General features: G+C 40.0%; 1 protein-coding gene across 1 annotated transcript in view; it reads left to right on the top strand.

The window, feature by feature from the left end:
• The window catches only part of LOC109872386 (bone morphogenetic protein/retinoic acid inducible neural-specific 2), a 121,255-nt gene that overhangs the window by 91,217 nt on the left and 5,965 nt on the right, over positions 1-24,073 (top strand). Inside the window, exon 7 of the mRNA XM_020463594.2 lies at positions 14,836-15,058. Coding sequence (XP_020319183.1) covers positions 14,836-15,058 — 223 coding nt within the window. The remainder of the gene's footprint in view (positions 1-14,835; positions 15,059-24,073) is intronic.

Raw genomic sequence — 24,073 nt, forward strand, 5'->3', positions numbered from 1 at the left:
CAGGTGAAGGTATAGCTTACATAACTACCTCCCTGCAAAATAAGTGGACTTTGCCAAACAGGAAATAATGCTACAGTATGTTGTAATATGAGCGTGTTTTACTTGCATACAACATGTTTAACATATTAATGGATTGCACGTTGCATCACAATATCGATATGAATATTCTCTTGAGCACTGGTGCCCAACTGAACGTTCTGCTTAATTGGCACTGATGAACATTTCATCTAAAGTACATAATAGTGGCTTGGAAAGATGATGACATTTCGAAAGGAGACAAATATTTAGTAGTCGAAAACTTTTGTCATCATTGTGATGTCGCCAAATTGATTTTAGATTAAGTACAGTGCCTTGCGAAAGTATTCTCCCCCCTTGAACTTTGCGACCTTTTGCCACATTTCAGGCTTCAAACATAAAGATATAAAACTGTATTTTTTTGTGAATAATCAACAACAAGTGGGACACAATCATGAAGTGGAACGACATTTATTGGATATTTCAAACTTTTTTAACAAATCAAAAACTGAAAAATTGGGCGTGCAAAATTATTCAGCCCCCTTAAACTACTTGGCACCACACGTCCCGCTAGGGCACCTCCCCCCACTGCTCAACAGACACAGTAGCACACAGAACGCAAAAAATATTCTTAGAAATATTTAACCTCCACACATTAACAAGTCCAATAGCTCAAATGAAAGATAAACACCTTGTTCATCTAGCCACCAAGTCAGATTTCTAAAATGTTTTACGGCGAAAACATAGCACATATTTATGTCAAACCACCACCAAAGATAGGCTAATTTACATAGCCATTTTGTAGAACAATAGATGCAATCACAAAAGCAGGATTAAAAGTAAAATAATTCACTAACCTTTTGAAAGTCTTCATCAGATGACAGGAATAGGACATGTTATACAGTACATTTATGTTTTTTTCAATAATATGCTAATTATATCCATAAATCACGGTTTACATAGAAGGTCATGGCAAAAAAATGCTACAACAATGCCTGGAGAAATTATGGTAACTCTGCCAGATAACAGAAATACACATCATAAACGTTGACTAAATATACATGTTCTACATATACTTAGAAAGATACACTTCTTCTTAATAAAACAGCTGTGTTACATTTATTTTTAACTTTACAGATTTCATTCACTAGGCTATAATGTGAGTCGGCGCTCAGGAATTAGCATTTTGGCTCCTCCACAGAAACCCAAATTTAACACATAAATGTTCCCTTACCTTTGCTGTTCTTCCATCAGAAGACCTGGAAGGGTTTATACTTACCAAAAACAGCTTTAGTTTTGAAGTCTGTGTCTTTCGGTTATCAAACACGACATATTTCGGTTGAAATGCAGCCAAAAAGTAAAGTTAGTTCGCACCAAAACGTCGAAATTACATATTATATGTCGACTAAACTTGTCAAACTTGGTTCAGAACACAGCGTTAGCATGCTATATAGCTTCACCGCAATTCTCAGGACAAAGAGAAACACACGCATCGTTTAATCAATCTTGAAAGAAAGACAGCACAGGCGCAGATTGCGCGTGAGAGTAACCTGTATTCTCGCGCGACCGAAAGGATTCGGTATGTCATTAATCTCGTAAGCGCGCGATTCACACAATGAGAAGCCCCATTGAAAGCGGACACCGCGCTGAAGGCATAGGAAGTGTTCCCAGGACCGTAGGTGCTTGGGAAGGGTGGGGGCGATGACGTCAAAGTTGGGCCAACTTTTTGGATGACAAGAGAGAGTTTGGGAGAATGAGTGCCCTGAGAGTTCTGCTTTACTTACAGACATAATTTAAACGGTTTTAGAAGCTTTAGAGTGTTTTCTATTCAATAATATTTATTATATGCATATATTAGCAATTTTTTACAGAATTTCTTTCTGTTTACTATGGGCACGCATTTCACCAACGGGGGCAGTATTCTGCCCTAGCCTTAACAGGTTTTAAGTTAATACTTTGTAGCGCCACCTTTTGCTGCGATTACAGCTGTAAGTCGCTTGGGGTATGTCTCTATCAGTTTTGCACATCGAGAGACTGACATTTTTTCCCATTCCTCCTTGCAAAACAGCTCGAGCTCAGTGAGGTTGGATGGAGAGCATTTGTGAACAGCAGTTTTCAGTTCTTTCCACAGATTCTCGATTGGATTCAGGTCTGGACTTTGACTTGGCCATTCTAACACCTGGATATGTTTATTTTTGAACCATTCCATTGTAGATTTTGCTTTATGTTTTGGATCATTGTCTTGTTGGAAGACAAATCTCCGTCCCAGTCTCAGGTCTTTTGCAGACTCCATCAGGTTTTCTTCCAGAATGGTCCTGTATTTGGCTCCATCCATCTTCCCATCAATTTGAACCATCTTCCCTGTCCCTGCTGAAGAAAAGCAGGCCCAAACCATGATGCTGCCACCACCATGTTTGACAGTGGGGATGGGATGTTCAGGGTGATAAGCTGTGTTGCTTTTACGCCAAACATAACATTTTGCATTGTTGCCAAAAAGTTACATTTTGGTTTCATCTGACCAGAGCACCTTCTTCCACATGTTTGGTGTGTCTCCCAGGTGGCTTGTGGCAAACTTTAAACGACACTTTTTATGGATATCTTTAAGAAATGGCTTTCTTCTTGCCACTCTTCCATAAAGGCCAGATTTGTGCAATATACGACTGATTGTTGTCCTATGGACAGAGTCTCCCACCTCAGCTGTAGATCTCTGCAGTTAATCCAGAGTGATCATGGGCCTCTTGGCTGCATCTCTGATCAGTCTTCTCCTTGTATGAGCTGAAAGTTTAGAGGGACGGCCAGGTCTTGGTAGATTTGCAGTGGTCTGATACTCCTTCCATTCCAATATTATCGCTTGCACAGTGCTCCTTGGGATGTTTAAAGCTTGGGAAATCTTTTTGTATCCAAATCCGGCATTAAACTTCTTCACAACAGTATCTCGGACCTGCCTGGTGTGTTCCTTGTTCTTCATGATGCTTTCTGCGCTTTTAACGGACCTCTGAGACTATCACAGTGCAGGTGCATTTATACGGAGACTTGATTACACACAGGTGGATTGTATTTATCATCATTAGTCATTTAGGTCAACATTGGATCATTCAGAGATCCTCACTGAACTTCTGGAGAGAGTTTGCTGCACTGAAAGTAAAGGGGCTGAATAATTTAGCACGCCCAATTTTTCAGTTTTTGATTTGTTAAAAAAGTTTGAAATATCCAATAAATGTCGTTCCACTTCATGATTGTGTCCCACTTGTTGTTGATTCTTCACAAAAAAATACAGTTTTATATCTTTATGTTTGAAGCCTGAAATGTGGCAAAAGGTCGCAAAGTTCAAGGGGGCCGAATACTTTCGCAAGGCACTGTATAACTTTAGCTCAAGTATAACTTTAGCTCACTTACGTTAGCATTGCTTGCTATTTTTTGACAAACTTTGCTAGTTAATGGCAACATTGCTATCTCTAAAGTATATTTGACAGCATCAAAATGATGACAAAGTTGTTTGGCTACTTTAGAAATGTCATCGTATTTCCAAGCCACTATACTCTAATTTAGCCAAAGAAATCATTAGCCCCCGTTAAGAATGACTGGGCACCACTCAACTTTCAGCATCAGTATGTCTGAGAGTGGCTTGAGAACGTTAACAACGGTGTGACGCGACCAAGAAACTGCGGTGCAACCCATGCATACTTTTCAAGACTATATTGGTGTTTTTGTTGTTGCAAATTGAGCTAATTGTAAACAAATGTTTTTTGTCAAAACATTGTTAGTGAAAAACATTCAACTGAGGTCAGGGATTATTTGTGAGTACAGCTCAACTCAGTAGCTAATGACAATGAACTGCCTTCTGTTTGTAAGTGTAGGCATTCAACATGGACAGTTCGTGAGGCCAGGGGTAGTCTCCATTGGCTCAATTACATTGTGACTCACACTGTTGAATCCAGCTAATCAAATGTCATAGTGCTAGAGTCACTACAGCTAATGAGGATCTCGTTAACAGCTTTAAACACAGTTCTTTTTCAGGGCTTTGTAAAGGCTGTTTAATAAATACTAGCTATATCACTTTTCAGTTAAGACCCAGATGCAGACCACGTTGAAGTAATAACAGTTTATTAATCCAACAGGGGAAGGCAAAAGACAGGTCAAGGGCAGGCAGGGGTCAGTAATCCAGATAGGTGGGGCAAAGGTACAGGACGGCAGGCAGGCTCATGGCAGGCAGAAAAGGTCAACACCGGGAAAACTAGAAAACAGGAACAATCAAGAGACAGGAACAGAGTGATAAACGCTGGTAGGCTTGACGAAACAAAAGGAACTGGCAACAGACAAACAGAGAACACAGGTATAAATACACAGGGGATAATGGGGAAGATGAGCGACACCTGGGGGGGGGGGGGGTGGAGACAATCACAAAGACAGGTGAAACAGATCAGGGTGTGACAAGCTAAGTCTGTGTTGTTGTACTGGATGTGTGAGTATTGTGTGGGCTTGTCCACCACTAGATTAAAAAGGCTCTATGTTACCTATTAGTTACAATAACTTGGGTGATTATCATGCTGTTGTTTTTTTTAATGTAAATTCTATTTTTATAGCAAACAACAAGAGAGCTGTCTGTCTCTGTGTGTGTGTGTATGTCTGTCAGCATAGCAAGTTGTATGTGAATAGTGTAGTGTAGTATAGTTGTGTAAATTCAGCGGTACGGTTACCCATCAGGACAATAGAAAACGGCCTTCATATACTAAAGGTGAAGAGGTATTTATAGTCCTTAAAAACTCATGTGACCTCAGCTCATTGGTAGAATTTAATTGAAACAAAATGTGGTATTCATAAATTCACAATACCCTATTAACAACATTGAGCTTTTAATGATTTGTCTATGTTTAAAGGTTAAGCAACAGAAACTAAGTACAGTCAACTCCCAATGCCTCAAAGGTAGACAGTGCCAGCCACGTTACAGCAAATATCTCCCAGGTTGGCTCTTCCCTCTTGAGCTACTAAGCCCTAAGCCCATTTCTGAATGTACTTTGCAACATAGGCCTTGCAAACATTTTTATCTTTACTTTGCCCAAGGCAAAAAACATTTTCTATCGTGAGGAGAGATGAAAATTCCTCATATTCCCTACTATGAGAGCAAAGACTTATAGTTTGTTACAAGCTCTTCGATAAAGATTATAAGGGGTTCTCTTCAATCAGTTCCGCATGGCCAACATCCGCATAGCGGTTGTTTTGGCAGTGTCTGAGGTGTAACTGGTAAGAGCTGTCAAATCCACAATGGCTCCCAGCATTATACCTAAAGTGGACATTTCTATTGGCTGCATGGAGTCACAATAGCCTTGTTTACAAGTTGGAAAGGTGGAATGTGTCTGTCAACTACACCTGCATTAGGATGATAGAAATCTTAATTATCTTGTTTGAAGATTTTTTTATTTGAGTGTAAATATTTCTATATAGCCTACACATTCTCGCTCTGAACTTCTAACAGGAGTGGGGTGGGTGTGGCTTTGTGACAATGATCCGATTTGGCTCCAATGCAGTTCCACCTCCAACACGGCAAAACATCCACTATGCGAGTGTTTGCTATCCCCAGTTAACGCTTGATCTGATTGAATCTAGTCCTTACTATTAGAAAATGTGTTTTGAACGCTATATCAGAGGCAGTGTCCTGATCAGGGCAGTGACTATGACTTCCTAGTTTTCGTCCCAAATGGCACCCTATTCCCTATATCGTACACTACTTTTAATCAGGGCCCTTTGTGTCCTGATGAAAAGTAGTGCCCTAAATAGGGAATAGGGTGCTATTTGGGATGCAACCCTTCTGTCCATTGTTAATTCCCATAGGCCTTTCGACCTGCCCATTTTACTGTTGCCCAGTAACTGTCCCAGTCTAGTTTAAAAGTGTAAGTTCAATGCAGTTCAAACTGACAGCATTAGTTTATAAGTAATACTCTTTTTGCAACATCAATCAAAACCCAGATACGACTTAATAAAAGTAAGAAGATAAGCTGTGGGTACTGTAATACAAGGTGACAGTTCTGTGGAATGAAAACCTACTTATTGTGTGTATGTATTGACATGTATGTGTAACTGATGCATACACACACACACACACACACACACACGCTACATGTTAATAGTTTTAAATGTATGTCAATTGTAAAGCATTTTGTCTGTAATATCTTATTCTTTATGTGAGACTAGCTGTCACCATTGGCGTCAGTTAACGGGATTCTAATAAAATCTCATTTAAAAAAAAGAAACTAAAGAAAGTGCACAACTAGCTGAATCCCTGAGCTGACAAGGTAAAAATTGGTAATTCTGCCCCTGAACAAGGCAGTTAACCCACTGTTCCTAGGCCATCATAGAAAATAATAATTTGTTCTTTAACTGACTTGCCTAGTTAAATAAAGGTTTTTAAAAAAGAAGGCGTTTGAGGGAGAGGATGAAAGGTGTTGTAATTTTCACCTGGTCTCCCATGCAGGGGAAGCATTGTAATCAAGGATTTAAAGGGGGAGGTGCTGAGACACATAGGCTACCTTGGTCATGCACAAGATTTATAACTTTGCAAGTCTATTGACACTATTCACAATACTGCATGTCCGCCTCACAAAAATGACATCTGCCATAAAGGGAATTTAAGGTCATGTTTGGTATATAAAACAAATACGATTAAACAATATAATAACTGTGAGTGGGAACATAGTTAAATCCCATCTGTCTTCATCCAACTAGGCCACCTGGCTTCCTTTATATACACAACCTTGATAATGCCCAAGGTTAATACATTTTATTATCCAGAACCATCAAATACACAAAATATGAATGAGTGAATGAATGAGGATTCTAATTCACTTAATGAATTAGGATTCTAATGGTTACCTGGACCTCATTTAGCATTTAATCATAACGGCTGGCAGACCGTGCATATTTTGTCTTAAGGATCAAGAATCAGTGTACCATTTTGTTAAAGATTAGAGCCAATTTAAAATAATAGACAGCAAGTAAACTATTTTAACAGAGAGCCAAACAACATCCTAGTTTACACTCTGTCACGTCCTGGCCTTAGTTATCTTTGTTTTCTTTATTATTTTGGTTAGTTCAGGGTAGGACATGGGGGATTTATGTGTTTGGCTGGTCTAGGGGTTTTGTATGTTTATGGGGTGTTTTCTAGTCTAGGTGTTTATGTAAGTCTATGGTTGCCTAGATTGGTTCTCAATTAGAGGCAGGTGTTTATCCTTGTCTCTGATTGGGAACCATATTTAGGCAGCCATGTTCTTTGGGTATTTTGTGGGTGATTGTTTCCTGTGTCTGTGCCATACGGGACTGTTTCATTGCAAGTTCACGTTGTTATTTTGTATTTGTGTTCATGTTCAGTTTTCCCTATTAAAACATGGACACCTACCACGCTGCGTATTGGTTCGATCCTTGCTACACCTCCTCAGAGGAAGAGGAGGAAATCTGCCGTGACACACTCTTAGAAAAAGGGTGCTATTTAGAATCTAACAGGGTTCTCTGTCTGTACACATAGAAGATCCCCCTTTAAATAACCCTTGTTGGTTCAAGGCAGAACCCTTTTGGTTCCAAGTAGAACCGTTTTGGGTTCCATGTAGAACCGGATCCCAAAAGGGTTTTGCCTGGAACCAAAAAGGATTTGACCTGGAACCCTTTTGGAACCCTTTATTCTAAGAATTGTACCTGTCAGATACTGTTCGTGGAAGACGTTACATTCTCTGACAGAGTGATAGCTGATGACGATAGCTTACCTGGTAGCAATGTTGATACTATTTATGGAGTCAAAAGGCAAATTAGTACTGCTGGGAATTGCCAGGGACCTCACAATATATTATCCCAGATACGATATGTATTGTGATTGTCATGATTCTATATGCATTGCGATCCAATACTGGAATTTTATTGTGATTCAATGTTCCAAACATATTGCTCACCATATGTCTGCTGCAGAGGGATAAGAGAGAGCCATGAGAAAATGAGTTTTGATCAGTAATGGAAATAAGTCCTGAAAACAAATTGGCTCCCTATTTAAAAGAAGATGGAGAACAAGCTATGAAGGAAAAATACTGGAGTTTTGGTGCAGGTACAGCCAACTAGCGAGAAAATAATCTTGCAATATTTCCAAAACGATTCGAAATATCGGCTAAAATAATATCCCAATATGCAACTGCATCAACTTCATTCCTCCATCAATACTAATTAGAGGAATATAATGTATTTTTCCATGGCAATACATTCTTACTATAGAACACAGAAGAACAAATGACTCTCTCATTCCCAACTGCAGCTTGATGGTGTAACATTGGAGAGTACTGCTTTCATACTGTAAGAGCAATGAAACAATATATTCTTGTTATGCTCCTTGGTCAGGTTAGAGAAACTGGTGCCCGACTACAAGAACTGGGCTAGATCCAATAGATGACTCAGCTCAATAAAAGGTCCTTAGAAATGTTCCCAAAGCATCTGCTTTAGTCAATGGACAGCAGGCGTCCTCTATGGCACTGAAATTACATATTTTGGGGAAATATCTCATTCAATGCATTACTCACTAAGTGTAAAAACCATTATCCTCAGGCAAGTATTCTGAGAAATAGCTGCTGGGGAAATGCTGCCTGAATGATTGACCCCCTCCTGTTCACTAAATCTATTATCCAGGTTGGATCTTACCGCATGACTTGGTGAAATATTCCAAACAGTCAATGCTAAATAACTTGTGAGCTTACTCAAGCTTCTGGTGTTACCCTCTCTGTTGTCAAAGTTGACCTGGCAGTAGTAATGAAATAATTTGTCATGCTTATTAATAATACCCAAAGGGGTTTGATCTGTATAACATTAGGTAAAAGGGAATTGTCTAATGGTATTCTAAAGAAACTGTATTTCTCAATCAATTATAACAGAAGCAGTACTACTGTACTGTGCTTCACATCCCTGAAACGGATGGTTCTTCTGGGTTATAAATTGTGGCAAAGCGATACTGTAACACAATGATCACCAACAAGGGCAAAAGAGTGTACAACATCAGCTAGAATGAGCATCCTAATTCCAGTAAATATTTGATGATGATGTTATATTGAATGTCAGATTTGGTTTAATGGGAAACATTTCAGTACAGCTCCTTATTCATTGTATGCAACATAAACCCTTAAATGGCAACAATAAAAAGCCCAGATTGCCGAACATAGCCAAATTGATAGTTTGTCTTAGCTCATGTGTATAGCCATCCATGATCAAAGGAAACAGTAATCATGAATTTGTAGATTTTTCCTAAGAAATCATAAAGCTATCATGAGTTTGTGACATTTTGCTCCACACGTTAGCCATAAATACTGAAATATCTGAGCCTTGCAGATCAAGAGCAAGAGTCAGTGTCAGGTTATTATGTTTCAGCACCAACCCTGGAAGAAGGAATCATTGTAGTAGTGGAAATTGATCTCCTTTATGAGTTTGTCGAACCTTAGAGCACATAGTGGTGTTTTTCCATGCTAAAATCACCCACCAGAGAGCAATAAGCAGAAACCTGATAGCATTGGTTTCCCGTGTGTGCAAAGGTCGAATATATTTATTGTTCATGCTTTACCAGCACTGACAGAAAGTGACGAGCATTTCTCATGTGAAAAATGTTCATATGTTCAAGGCAAAATAACAAGATACTTGATTTCTTGAAGAAAAGCTATTGAAAATATAGTAATACTACAGTATTCCTTGAGCCTACAATAGGTGAATATTTATTTGTCTGATGGGAAAGTTGCTAGTCTCACATTAACAAAGAATCCTGTTCAGACAGCATTGTGTTACTTTGTGAGTAATCACAGTTAACCCATACATGTTAAGAGAAGTGATTAAGAGATGCTAACACCTGTGAAATCATGATTTGTCCAAATAACCAGAACTGCTGCTGCTCGTTATCCGACACATCCCATTCAGTCCTGACAGATTCTTCCGTTAACAGGCAGAATCGGTCCACAAGCGATTACCTTGTGAGTTATCCAAAGGGAGAGAGAGTTATAAGCCATTTACAAGGCAATAAAGATTAACCCTCAATGCAAATCAGATCCTGCAGTTTACTGTGTGGTATAATATGCCTTACCTCCTCCCACTGTGCAATCAGAAACAGTGCTTCTGCTCATCATTATTTGGTTGTGGGCTGGGAGCAATACATACTTGACCTGTGGTTTTTCATAGTGAGTCTTAGACTTTACATTGGTTAATAATAGGATCTAGAAATATACTTAACAAAAAAAGTGTTTCAGTCTCGTCTAACAACTGCATCAGCAGCCATATTTGATCACATAGCAGGGCCTTTAGTTTGATTACATTTTTTGTTATACCTGATGAGTCATTGAAGTTCATATATGGTGTCTTAGCCCACAAACTGTACAGCATATCTCAAGTGGTACGATTTCATTCTGAAAATATTTATTTGTGTTTTGAAAATTGAACGAGTCTTTAAGGGACAAAACAAAATGATATTTTAAGATATGAATGTAAATATTAATATCTTATCCAGTTCCGGATCACATTATATGCCACCAGAAAGCCTAGTAACGATCAACTAGTTTATTTGTGCTGTTTGCATAATGTCTTTCTTATCTGATACAGGTTGTATTTTCTATATGCTCAGTCTGAGCCCAACAAGATCCCTCCTCAATATCTGATATTTCAAAATCTGATACACAGAGAAAGTGAAAGTGTTGTTCTTAGTCTTGTCTCTGGAATATAAAGTGTTGAAAAATGTCATAGGAGAATAGGAACCTTGTTCATAAAGAGCTAGCATCAACTGCAGTAGTTCCTACAGATAGTTTACCAATCCGACAAGTTTTACCTTGAAAGAAGTGCCGTCTTCATGTCAGTGTACCATATAGTGCACTGTAACTATAATGTCAAATACAGTGGAGGCACTGTATTGTAGTTGCCGTCAAAGTGCCACAAGCAACCATTTGATGTCTTTGTGATGATAGCTTGACAGCCATGTCTCACTGTGTTTTCCACTCAAAGTATTCCAGTAGGAGTAGTATACCCATGGAAAGAAAAAAAGGAGACATACGTTTGAAAGAAGGATGTTGAACTTAGATCTCTCTTAAAGGTCCAATGCAGTAATTTTTTTTAAATCTCAAAATCAAATCATTTCTAGGTAACAATTAAGTACCTTACTGGGATTGTTTTCAATTAACGTGGTCAAAAAAAAAAAAAAGCTTCTCAGCAAAGAGCAATGTCTCAAGCAAGAATTTAGCTAGGACTGTCTGGGAGTGGTCTTAGTGGGGAGGGGGAAACTGAAAACTAGCTGTTATTGGCAGAGAGGTATGGAACGCTCTCTCTTATTGGTTCATTAAGTTAAAACAGGCTGGAATTTCAGGCGATCTTTTCAAACTGCTCTTACACTAAAAGGGCATTTTCATCATTTTCACAATTTCACAGTATTATTTCAACCTAGTGTGGAAATATATATAAAACGTAAAACAATCATAATTTTTACTGCACTGGGCCTTATGCCCCACAAAGAATATCACATTTACATAAGTATTCAGACCCTTTACTCAGTACTTTGTTGAACAACCTTTGGCAGCAATTACAGGATCAAGTCTTCTTGGGTATGACGGTACAAGCTTGGCACACCTGTATTTGGGGAGTTTCTCCCATTCTTCTCTGCAGATCCTCTTAATTAAGCTCTGTCAGGTTATATGGGGAACGTTGCTGCACAGCTATTTTTAGGTCTCTCCAGAGATGTTTGATCGGGTTCAAGTCCGGGTTCTGGCTGGGTCACTCAAGGACATTCAGAGACTTGTTCCGAAGCCATTCCTGTATTGTCTTGGCTGTGTGCTTAGGGTCGTTGTCCTGTTGGAAGGTTAACCTTCGCCCAAGTCTGAGGTCCTGAGTGCTCTGGAGCAGATTTTCCTCAAGGATCTTTCTCTACTTTGCTCTGTTCATCTTTGCCTCGATCCTGACTAGTCTCCCAGTCCCTGCCACTGAAAAATATTCCCACAGCATGATGCTGCCACCATGCTTCACCGTAGGGATGGTGCCATGTTTCCTCCAGACATGACGCTTGGCATTCAGGCCAAATAGTAATCTTGGTTACATCAGACCAGATAATCTTGTTTCTTATGGTTTGAGAGTCTTTGAGTGCCTTTTGGCATACTCCAAGCAGGCTTTCATTTGCCTTTTACTGAGGAGTGGCTTCCGTCTGGCCACTCTACCATAAAGGCCTGATTGGTGGTGTGCTGCAGAGATGATTGTCCTTCTGGAAGGTTCTCCCATCTCCACAGAGGAACTCTGGAGCTCTGTCAGAGTGACCATTGGGCTCTTGGTCACCTCCCTGACCAAGGCCCTTCTCCCTGGATTGTTCAGTTTGGCCAGGCGGCCAGCTCTAGGAAGAGTCTTGGTGGTTTCAAACTTCTTCCATTTAAGAATGATGGAGGCCACTGTGTTCTTGGGGACCTTCAATGCTGCTACCCTTCCCCAGATCTGTGCCTCGACACAATCCTGTCTCGGAGCTCTAAGGACAATTCCTTCAACCTCATGGCTTGTTTTTTTTCTCTGACATGCTGTGGACTCCAATCAAGTTGATGAAACTCCCCAAGGATTATCAATGGAAACAGGATGCCCTTGAGCTCAATTTCGAGTCTCATAGAAAAGGGTCTGAATGCTTGTGAAAATAAGATAATTCTGTTTTTTATTTGTAATAAATTTGCAAAACATGTTGTTTTTTTAAACAGTTTTCGCTTTGACATTATGGGGTATTGTGTGTAGATTGCTGAGAAAAAAATATATTTAATCAATTTTAGAATAAGACTAACGTAACAAAATGTGGAAAAATGTCTGAATACTTTCCGAAGGCACTGTATGTTAATAACTTGTTCAATCAAAGCAATGGAAGAGATATGGGGATTCCAAGGGGGGTTCCTTAATAATTCAGGTGCAGGATTCAGTAATAACAAAAAAAATGTGTAATCCATTGAGAAATGGGAAGATATTATATCACTGTATTCCATACAACGACATCGCAAAAGCATCTGCTCTGTAAACATACAACTCAAAGAAACAAGCTTTATGGCAGTGCATTGTCCTCATTTAAAATATTGTTTTCACCCTGCCTAATATCAAATAATAGTTGCAGTGCTGCCATTCAAAACCATGATTCAAAATCCTTGTTTTTGAGAAAAATAAACAAGCCCAGCTTGCTGTCTGTTCTGTTCATGGTTATATAAATCACTAATACGTCCATCAGAATGAAAGTGGGCTGTGTCCATTATGGGAAATAACCACATCCCTTTTTCTGACACATTTTTAAAGGCCTACATTTTCCATGAATGTGAACATAAAGTCCCGAATGCCAGAAAAAGGGAAATAGACAGACACATTACTTTTGTGTTCTGTGAATCCCAATGATCATTCAAATGGCCTGGGTTCTCCAGTGCATGTGGAGGGAAGCAGAGGCATTGATCACTCCAGTTAACGGCACCATATCCTACGTCCCAAATGGCACCATATCCCCGCTCCTATGGGCCCTAGTCAAAAGTAGTACACTAAAAAGGGAATAGGGTGCCATTTGGGACACATCCCATATGTTTCACATGGTGGGTGAGCCTGACAAACAGCAAGTCGATGCGCCCTGATTTTCAGCTATAGGGTCCAAGGTGAAAGATTAGTTTTTTATTAGATGATATTACCACTCTATAGCCTTGGCTTGTCAGGTGGGTGGTTAGAATCCGTAAGTACATGCTCGGAAGATGTGTTATTTGATGAGGGCATAATGTGGTGTCTAACCACATATGAAAGTACGCTGTTACTCTGCCTCCTCGTGTCAAAGGAGACCACATTTTCGGAAGTCGGTAACCATAAGGGAATAACATCTATGTAAGTACAGGCAGGTACATAATAGGCTACTTATCACTGCTTGTTCTGTTTTCCAATAAAAAGGGAAGTAGCGTACATTACCAGTCAAAAGTTTGGACACACCTACTCATTCAAGGGTTACCAATTAATGCGTGTTCAATTACTGCATGTGAACACATGCCGACAACATAGAAATTTAGTAAGGTTTTTTCAGTAGTAGTTCCTCTGGTATTATGCCCATGTCAACAAATAATCAGGCAGGAGGTCTATCGAGATATAATGCAATCAAATTATTTAACATTAAACAAAATATTTTAACACTGAACAAACTAATGGATCCATCAAATTCCTATTGCGACATCGCATGCATTTGAGACTGATAGTATGAAGAGAGGTGACACTGCAAGTCTGATGTGTAACCCAACTGAGCCGTTGAATGTGATAAACTAAACCTTGATGTTTTCAACTCATTTGGTGTTGGCTCTGGGAGCCAGAGGTAGCTCACTCAGGATCATCGAGCACTGTAAAGACCTGAGCCTGTCAGTTTAACTAGAAATGTACTCACTACAGTGTTGCCAAGAGTAGCATACAGGATTTTAAAAGCTCCAGCCCCCATAACAATTGCAGGTCTCACTCAGTTGGGCTTTGTAAAAAAGTACTGTGTGTCTTTATTGCAGTGATTTGATATGATACTTCATAGCAGCTACATAGGGAGATAACTTGCCTAGGGCATAAGTAGGAAGTCTCTGGATGGTTTAAATTAGTGAAATAGTGAAATAATATAATGATAATGTAGAGCTGTCCATGGTAAATTAGGGATATGAACCATAATTGCACATTAAAAGGTATAATCCATCATATAAATATCTGGTTAAAATTAAGAAAAGTGAAGAAAATAAAAATATATTGATGGTTGTGAAATTATTTACTTTTTTAAGATAAATAAAACTAATCATGTTTTATGGTGATTGTTTCTCAATTTCTTAGATGAATTCAAGGCCTTCATGAAAAAACTACCAACGGACCGTTTTTTAAACACATCCATGGTATTCAAGTTTTGGGCAACAGATGCAGCTCTCCAGAAGCGCTACAGCCAATTGGAGATCAGCACCAATTTGGTTCTTGGGAAAGCCCAGAAGATTGTGAGGAAACTCTTCACTCTGAGCAAGCGCTGTCCCAAACTGCCAAGGATCAGCCTCTCTAGAGAAAGGTACGAAAATGGGAACATCACATGCTCTTAAATGATTGCTGAAATATATTGTAATATCTGCCATATCAGATGAAAATGTGTTTATTTTGGCTTTTGAACATCTTACACCTACTTTATTGGTAAATTACATAAATTAACTATTACGTAAAACCACGTAAAACCACTTGATGGCATTTTATATCAAGTTATGTTGTTTGGGTCAGGTCTTCATGGTCTTCACCCTTGACTTTTTCCCCATTTTGTGGTGTTACAGACTGAATTTAAAATGGATTTAATTGAGAAGTATTCAACGTGTTTTTTATGGCAAGCCTAAATAAGTTCAGGAGTAACAATTTGCTTAGCATGTCACATAATAAGTTGCATAGACTCAATAATAGTGTTTAACATGATTTTTGAATGACTACCTCAACTCTGTACCCCACACACACATCTGTAAGGTCCCTTAGTCGAGCAGTGAATTTCAAACACAGATTCGACCACAAAGACCTGGGAGGTTTTCCAATGCCTCGCAAAGAAGGGCACCTATTGGTAGATGGGTAATAAAAAAGCAGACATTGTATATCCCTTTGAGCATGGTGAAGTTATTAATTACACTTTGGATGGTGTATTAATACACCCAGTCACTACAAGATACAGGCAAGATACAGGCGTCCTTCCTAACTCAGATGCCTGAATGGAAGGAAACTGCACAGGGATTTCACCATGAGGCCAATGGTGACTTTAAAACAAGAGTTTAACCTTTCGACAACATTCGACAACATTCCGCTGAAAAGGCAGCGCGTGTATTCAACTTATTTTTTATTTTTTTATATGTAACTTTCACACATTAACAAGTCCAATACAGCAAATGAAAGATTAACAAGATGTTTATCTACCCATCGTGTCCGATTTCAAAAATGTTTTACAGCTAAAGCACAACATATGATTATGTTAGATCACTGCCAAGTCGAAAAAACACACAGCCATTTTTCCAGCCAAAGATAGGAGTCACAAAAAGCAGAAATATAGATACAATTAATCACTAACCTTTGATGATCTTCATCAGATGGCAATCCTAGGACATCATGTTACACAATACATGTATGTTTTGTTCGATAATGTGCATATTTATATCCAAAAATGTTGCAGTAATACTCATAATAAACATTGATAAAAGATACTAGTGTTATTCACTGAATTAAAGTTAGACTTCTCCTTAATGCAACCGCTGTGTCAGATATTAAAACAACTTTACGGAAAAAGCATAATCTGAGAACGGCGCTCAGAACCCAAAACAGCCAGTGGAATATCCGCCGTTTTGGAATCAACAAAGTTAGAAACAACACCATAAATATTTACTTACCTTTGATGATCTTCATCAGAAGGCACTCCAAGGAATCCCAGTTCGACAATAAATGACTCATTTGTTCCATAAAGTTCCATCATTTATGTACAAATAGCCACTTGTTGTTAGCGTGTTCAGCCCAGTAATCCATCTTCATGAGGTGCAGGCACTTCATCCAGACAAAAACTTGAAAAGTTCTGTTACAGTCCTTTAGAAACATGTCAAACAATGTATGGAATCAATCTTTAGGATGTTTTTAACATAAAACATCAATAATGTTCCAACCGGAGAATTCCTTTCTCTTCAGAAAAAGCACTGGACCGCGAGGTCCAAGACTCTCTGCCAGACTACTGACTCAAAGAGGTCTCATGAGCCACTCCGTTATAGTAGAACTTTCATTCAAGTTTCTAAAGACGTGTGACATCTAGTGTAAGCAGTAGGAAGTGCAATCTCATCCATATCTCAATGTGTAGGTAGGCTACGCTTAGAAAAACTACAAACCTTTCGCCTGCCATATGAGTACTGTTATACTCACAGACATCATTCAAACAGTTCTAGAAACTTCACAGTGTTTTCTATTCAAATCTAATAATAATAATATAATAATATAATATGCATATTTTAGCATCTGGGACAGAGTAGGAGGCAGTTCACTCTGGGCACGCTATTCATCCAAAAGTGAAAATGTTGCCCCCTATCCCAAAAAAGTTTGGTTGTCAAAGGAGGATGGCTCAACAACATTGTTGTTACTCCACAATATTAACCCAATTGACAGAGTGAAAAGGAAGCAGGTACAGAATAAAAATACTCCAAAACATGCATCCTGTTTGCAACAAGACACTAAAGTAATACTGCAAAAAATGTGGCAAAGCAATTCACTTTTTGTCCTGAATACAACGTCTTATGTTTGGGGCAAATCCAATGCACCACATAACTGAGTATCACTTAGGGTTGTTGCGGTGACCGTATTACTGCCAAAGCGGCGGTGATGAGTCATGAAGACAGTTCAATTCCATGTGACCGTTTAGTCATGTTAATTAGGCTTCTCCCAGCTCTGATGCCACTGATGGTCATTAGTAGCCTACCAAACGTGCTAACTGCCTTGTACTCGGCACTCTATTGTCCCTCTAATCACTCTGACATCAATGCAAATGTGATCCAAATCTAATCAAACATGAGCTCATGTCACGCAACATTTCTATAGGCCATGTAATTGCGCAAGAAAACAGAGGAGGAACCCATCTGCTTTCTATAGGCTAGACCTACTATATTTATTTCTCAACTTTGCTAATATGAATCACATTGCTTATATTTACAACAGGAGTATTGCCTACCTGGCTGGTATGAAAATGAACCACGGGAAAAGCGTCCTCCAATTGCTATTTAAGTAATCCATTTTTACAAATTAAAAAATCGATGTAGATGCATGATAATGGTCCATTCTAAATCAAAACAAATTTCACGCAAATATAAATTTAGTATATCTAAAGACAAGATTAAATTAAGAATAGTCTGATGACAATATTAGCCTATCACTTGTGAATTATATACTATGACTTGTGAATGATGCCCAGCATAATAAACAATGTGTAAGGGATTTCCTCCTCTTCTTCCGAAGAGGAGAGTCGAAAAGGATCAGAGGACCAATATGCGGCGTGGTAAGTGTCCATGGTTCTTTTAATACGTAAATGTACACATGAACAACTGAATACAAGAACCGTGAATAACCAAAACAGTCCTATCTGGTGCAAACACAGAGACAGGAACAATCACCCACAAACACACAGTGAAACCCGGGCTACCTAAGTATGATTCTCAATCAGAGACAACTAATGACACCTGCCTCTGATTGAGAACCATACTAGGCCGAAACATAGAAATACCCAAATCATAGAAAAACAAACATAGACTGCCCACCCCAACTCACGCCCTGACCATACTAAATAATGACAAAACAAAGGAAATAAAGGTCAGAACGTGACACAATGTATTTTTTTTTGCAACATTTTCTGAACATAGTCGCACACATCATGTAGCCTAGCTCATAGGCATAGTTTGTTTTACAACTAAAGTGGCCAAATAACTTCTTAAAATTAAGAAGGGGTGTAGAGCCTAACTGTCATACATAAGCAGCGAGTGAGTTTAAAGTTTGTGGAAGCTCATTTTCACCATTAAAATGCACCTTTATAATAAAAGCATTACTGCATTTGCGGTCACTTTTGAGAATGGTGTTTCTCCCTAATAGAACATTAATGCTTATAGCCTACTACCATGTGCGCATTTCTGCACTTATAATGTGAAATAGCCAACATTTTAAGCTGAAAACGTTCTGATCTGTTGCGTCAGCCACATTGCATCAAAATGTTTTTTTGAAGGTAGTGGTTGTATGAATTTGGGATCTATCGCATCCCACAACTGTCCCAGACTATGTTTGGAATATTTATTTCTCGCACAGAATAATGTAGGTCGACCTTTTCACTATGGAGGATTGTAGATTGACATAGGCTAGTGCTTTTGCTGTTCGTTAGGCCTACTCTTGTTGTTGGCTGACGAAAAGTAAATGTGGACAGTTCTTGCAATATCTTCAATATGCACCTCGGAATTGGATATCCCCGATGTGTCGGTCTTCACTTGTAGCCTGTGAGAAAGATCCAATCATGTGATGGAGAGCCATGTAAGTGAGAGGTAATTCAGAGCGTGCAGCACAAGGGGAGAAGGGCACAACGCAAGCACTCAGGGAAAAATGTACAACACAGCACTCAGGGAAAAAGGTACAACACAGCACTCGGGGAGAAAGGCACAACGCAGCACTCGGGGAGAAGGGCACAAGAGAAGGGCACAACGGCCGCTGGCCGCAAAAGGCATGGATTTTTTTAGGGTGCATTACGGCATCACTTTATTAACAGCTCAACACAGAATAGCCGCATGTGCGCTCTCTCTCAAATCGTTTGGAGAAAATACCCTTTATTTTTTATTCAGCTTTGTTCATTTGCATTCATCAAACTATAAAATAATGCCACGGAATTCTAAGCAAATCTTGTCTGCTAAATTAACTAGTATAGCCCACAGCCATTTGGCATAGCCAGATCAGGACCTAACCTAAGGACAACTCAGAGTATGCTATTCTGTTCTTCTGAAATAGACTACATTTTCTTCATATCATGACTCTTTAGAACCCACTAAAATAAATAATGGATTTGTTGTGAAGATTTAGGCTATATTACATGGATTTATTAGACTAAAATGTAGATGTTCCAAAGGTCTGCATCAATGGGTTGTGTACCGTATCGTCATTTCCGGTCACAACTTGCAGGCTTGTTTTCGAGTTGCTGTGCGTTTTGTTGCTAACCTGTTTTGCTACCTGACAACTTTACGGTTTTCACTTTTTAATTACCGTTCATATATTTATTTATTTTTTCCTCAACTTTTTCACTCCGGACGCTTTATCTGGACACGATTCGTCAGGACCTCCAACAGCCGAAGCTAAGTAGTAACATTAACATGATGACTTCTAATTGCAGCCGCTGTACTCGGCTTACGGCGAGGATAGCTGTGCTGCAAGCCCAGCTTCAGACGCAATCGTTAGGCAAGGGTAATTTCAGTGTAGGAAAGGATGAAATAGCGTCTGTGGCACCAGTAAGTACAGATAGTAGTGTAAATCCCCTGGCACAGTCCCCGCAGCCGGACAACTTTCTCACGGTTTCTGGAAGGAAATGCTGTAGGAACGCTCAACCGGTGTCGCTCATTCAGCCGACAGAAACTTTCAACCGGTTTTCCCCATTAAGCAGCGGGTCGGAGTCAGAGGCCGATTCTTCTCTGGTCTCTACTCCTCCCGTTACGGGGTCTGAGACGCCGAAGCTTCCCACCATTAGCTCTGACAAATTGAAAACTCTAGTCATTGGCGACTCCATTACCCGCAGTATTAGACTTAAAGCGAATCATCCAGCGATCATACACTGTTTACCCGGGGGCAGGGCTACCGACGTTAAGGCTAATCTGAAGATGGTGCTGGCTAAAGCTAAAACTGGCGAGTGTAGAGAGTATAGAGATATTGTTATCCACGTCGGCACCAACGATGTTAGGATGAAACAGTCAGAAATCACTAAGCGCAACATAGCTTCTGCGTGCATATCAGCTAGAAAGATGTGTCGGCATCGAGTAATTGTCTCTGGCCCCCTCCCAGTTAGGGGGAGTGATGAGCTCTACAGCAGAGTCTCACAACTCAATCGCTGGTTGAAAACTGTTTTCTGCCCCTCCCAAAAGTTAGAATTTGTAGATAATTGGCCCTCTTTCTGGGACTCACCCACAAACAGGACCAAGCCTGACCTGCTGAGGAGTGACGGACTCCATCCTAGCTGGAGGGGTGCTCTCATCTTATCTACCAACATAGACAGGGCTCTAACTCCTCTAGCTCCACAATGAAATAGGGTGCAGGCCAGGCAGCAGGCTGTTAGCCAGCCTGCCAGCATAGTGGAGTCTGCCATTAGCACAGTCAGTGTAGTCAGCTCAGCTATCACCATTGAGACCGTGTCTGTGCCTCGACCTAGGTTGGGCAAAACTAAACATGGCGGTGTTCGCCTTAGCAATCTCACTAGGATAAAGACCACCTCCATTCCTGTCATTACTGAAAGAGATCATGATACCTCACATCTCAAAATAGGGCTACTTAATGTTAGATCCCTTACTTCAAAGGCAATTATAGTCAATGAACTAATCACTGATCATAATCTTGATGTGATTGGCCTGACTGAAACATGGCTTAAGCCTGATGAATTTACTGTTTTAAATGAGGCCTCACCTCCTGGCTACACTAGTGACCATATCCCCCGTGCATCCCGCAAAGGCGGAGGTGTTGCTAACATTTACGATAGCAAATTTCAATTTACACAAAAAAAAATGACATTTTCGTCTTTTGAGCTTCTAGTCATGAAATCTATGCAGCCTACTCAATCACTTTTTATAGCTACTGTTTACAGGCCTCCTGGGCCATATACAGCGTTTCTCACTGAGTTCCCTGAATTCCTATCGGACCTTGTAGTCATAGCAGATAATATTCTAATCTTTGGTGACTTTAATATTCACATGGAAAAGTCCACAGACCCACTCCAAAAGGCTTTCAGAGCCATCATCGACTCAGTGGGTTTTGTCCAACATGTCTCTGGACCCACTCACTGTCACAGTCATACGCTGGACCTAGTTTTGTCCCATGGAATAAATGTGGTGGATCTTAATGTTTTTCCTCATAATCCTGGACTATCGGACCACCATTTTATTACGTTTGCAATTGCAACAAATAATCTGCTTAGACCCCAACCAAGGAACATCAAAAGTCGTGCTATAAATTCACAGACAACACAAAGATTCCTTGATGCCCTTCCAGACTCCCTCTGCCTACCCAAGGACGCCAGAGGACAAAAATCAGTTAACCACCTAACTGAGGATCTCAATCTAACCTTGCGCAATACCCTAGATGCAGTTGCACCCCTAAAAACAAAAAAAATGTCTCATAAGAAACTAGCTCCCTGGTACACAGAAAATACCCGAGCTCTGAAGCAAGCTTCCAGAAAATTGGAACGGAAATGGCGCCACACCAAACTGGAAGTCTTCCGACTAGCTTGGAAGGACGGTACCGTGCAGTACCGTAGAGCCCTTACTGCTGCTCGATCATCCTATTTTTCTAACTTAATTGAGGAAAATAAGAACAATCCGAAATTCCTTTTTAATACTGTCGCAAAGCTAACTAAAAAGCAGCATTCCCCAAGAGAGGATGACTTTCACTTTAGCAGTGATAAATTCATGAACTTCTTTGAGGAAAAGATTATGATTATTAGAAAGCAAATTACGGACTCCTCTTTAAACCTGCGTATTCCTCCAAACCTCAGTTGTCCTGAGTCTGCACAACTCTGCCAGGACCTAGGATCAAGAGAGACGCTCAAGTGTTTTAGTACTATATCTCTTGACACAATGATGAAAATAATCATGGCCTCTAAACCTTCAAGCTGCATACTGGACCCTATTCCAACTAAACTACTGAAAGAGCTGCTTCCTGTGCTTGGCCCTCCTATGTTGAACATAATAAACGGCTCTCTATCCACTGGATGTGTACCAAACTCACTAAAAGTGGCAGTAATAAAGCCTCTCTTGAAAAAGCCAAACCTTGACCCAGAAAATATAAAAAACTATCGGCCTATATCGAATCTTCCATTCCTCTCAAAAATTTTAGAGAAGGCTGTTGCGCAGCAACTCACTGCCTTCCTGAAGACAAACAATGTATACGAAATGCTTCAGTCTGGTTTTAGACCCCATCATAGCACTGAGACGGCACTTGTGAAGGTGGTAAATGACATTTTAATGGCATCGGACCGAGGCTCTGCATCTGTCCTCGTGCTCCTAGACCTTAGTGCTGCTTTTGATACCATCGATCACCACATTCTTTTGGAGAGATTGGAAACCCAAATTGGTCTACACGGACATGTTCTGGCCTGGTTTAGATCTTATCTGTCGGAAAGATATCAGTTTGTCTCTGTGAATGGTTTGTCCTCTGACAAATCAACTGTAAATTTCGGTGTTCCTCAAGGTTCCGTTTTAGGACCACTATTGTTTTCACTATATATTTTACCTCTTGGGGATGTTATTCGAAAACATAATGTAAACTTTCACTGCTATGCGGATGACACACAGCTGTACATTTCAATGAAACATGGTGAAGCCCCAAAATTGCCCTCGCTAGAAGCATGTGTTTCAGACATAAGGAAGTGGATGGCTGCAAACTTTCTACTATTAAACTCGGACAAAACAGAGATGCTTGTTCTAGGTCCCAAGAAACAAAGAGATCTTCTGTTGAATCTGACAATTAATCTTAATGGTTGTACAGTCGTCTCAAATAAAACTGTGAAGGACCTCGGCGTTACTCTGGACCCTGATCTCTCTTTTGAAGAACATATCAAGACCATTTCGAGGACAGCTTTTTTCCATCTACGTAACATTGCAAAAATCAGAAACTTTCTGTCCAAAAATGATGCAGAAAAATTAATCCATGCTTTTGTCACTTCTAGGTTAGACTACTGCAATGCTCTATTTTCCGGCTACCCGGATAAAGCACTAAATAAACTTCAGTTAGTGCTAAATACGGCTGCTAGAATCCTGACTAGAACCAAAAAATTTGATCATATTACTCCAGTGCTAGCCTCTCTACACTGGCTTCCTGTCAAAGCAAGGGCTGATTTCAAGGTTTTACTGCTAACCTACAAAGCATTACATGGGCTTGCTCCTACCTATCTCTCTGATTTGGTCCTGCCGTACATACCTATACGTACGCTACGGTCACAAGACGCAGGCCTCCTAATTGTCCCTAGAATTTCTAAGCAAACAGCTGGAGGCAGGGCTTTCTCCTATAGAGCTCCATTTTTATGGAACGGTCTGCCTACCCATGTCAGAGACGCAAACTCGGTCTCAACCTTTAAGTCTTTACTGAAGACTCATCTCTTCAGTGGGTCATATGATTGAGTGTAGTCTGGCCCAGGAGTGGGAAGGTGAACGGAAAGGCTCTGGAGCAACGAACCGCCCTTGCTGTCTCTGCCTGGCCGGTTCCCCTCTTTCCACTGGGATTCTCTGCCTCTAACCCTATTACAGGGGCTGAGTCACTGGCTTGCTGGGGCTCTCTCATGCTGTCCCTGGAGGGGGTGCGTCAC

This window comes from Oncorhynchus kisutch, linkage group LG27 (assembly GCF_002021735.2).
Source record: "Oncorhynchus kisutch isolate 150728-3 linkage group LG27, Okis_V2, whole genome shotgun sequence".
In the NCBI taxonomy this organism is placed as follows: Eukaryota; Metazoa; Chordata; class Actinopteri; order Salmoniformes; family Salmonidae; genus Oncorhynchus; species Oncorhynchus kisutch.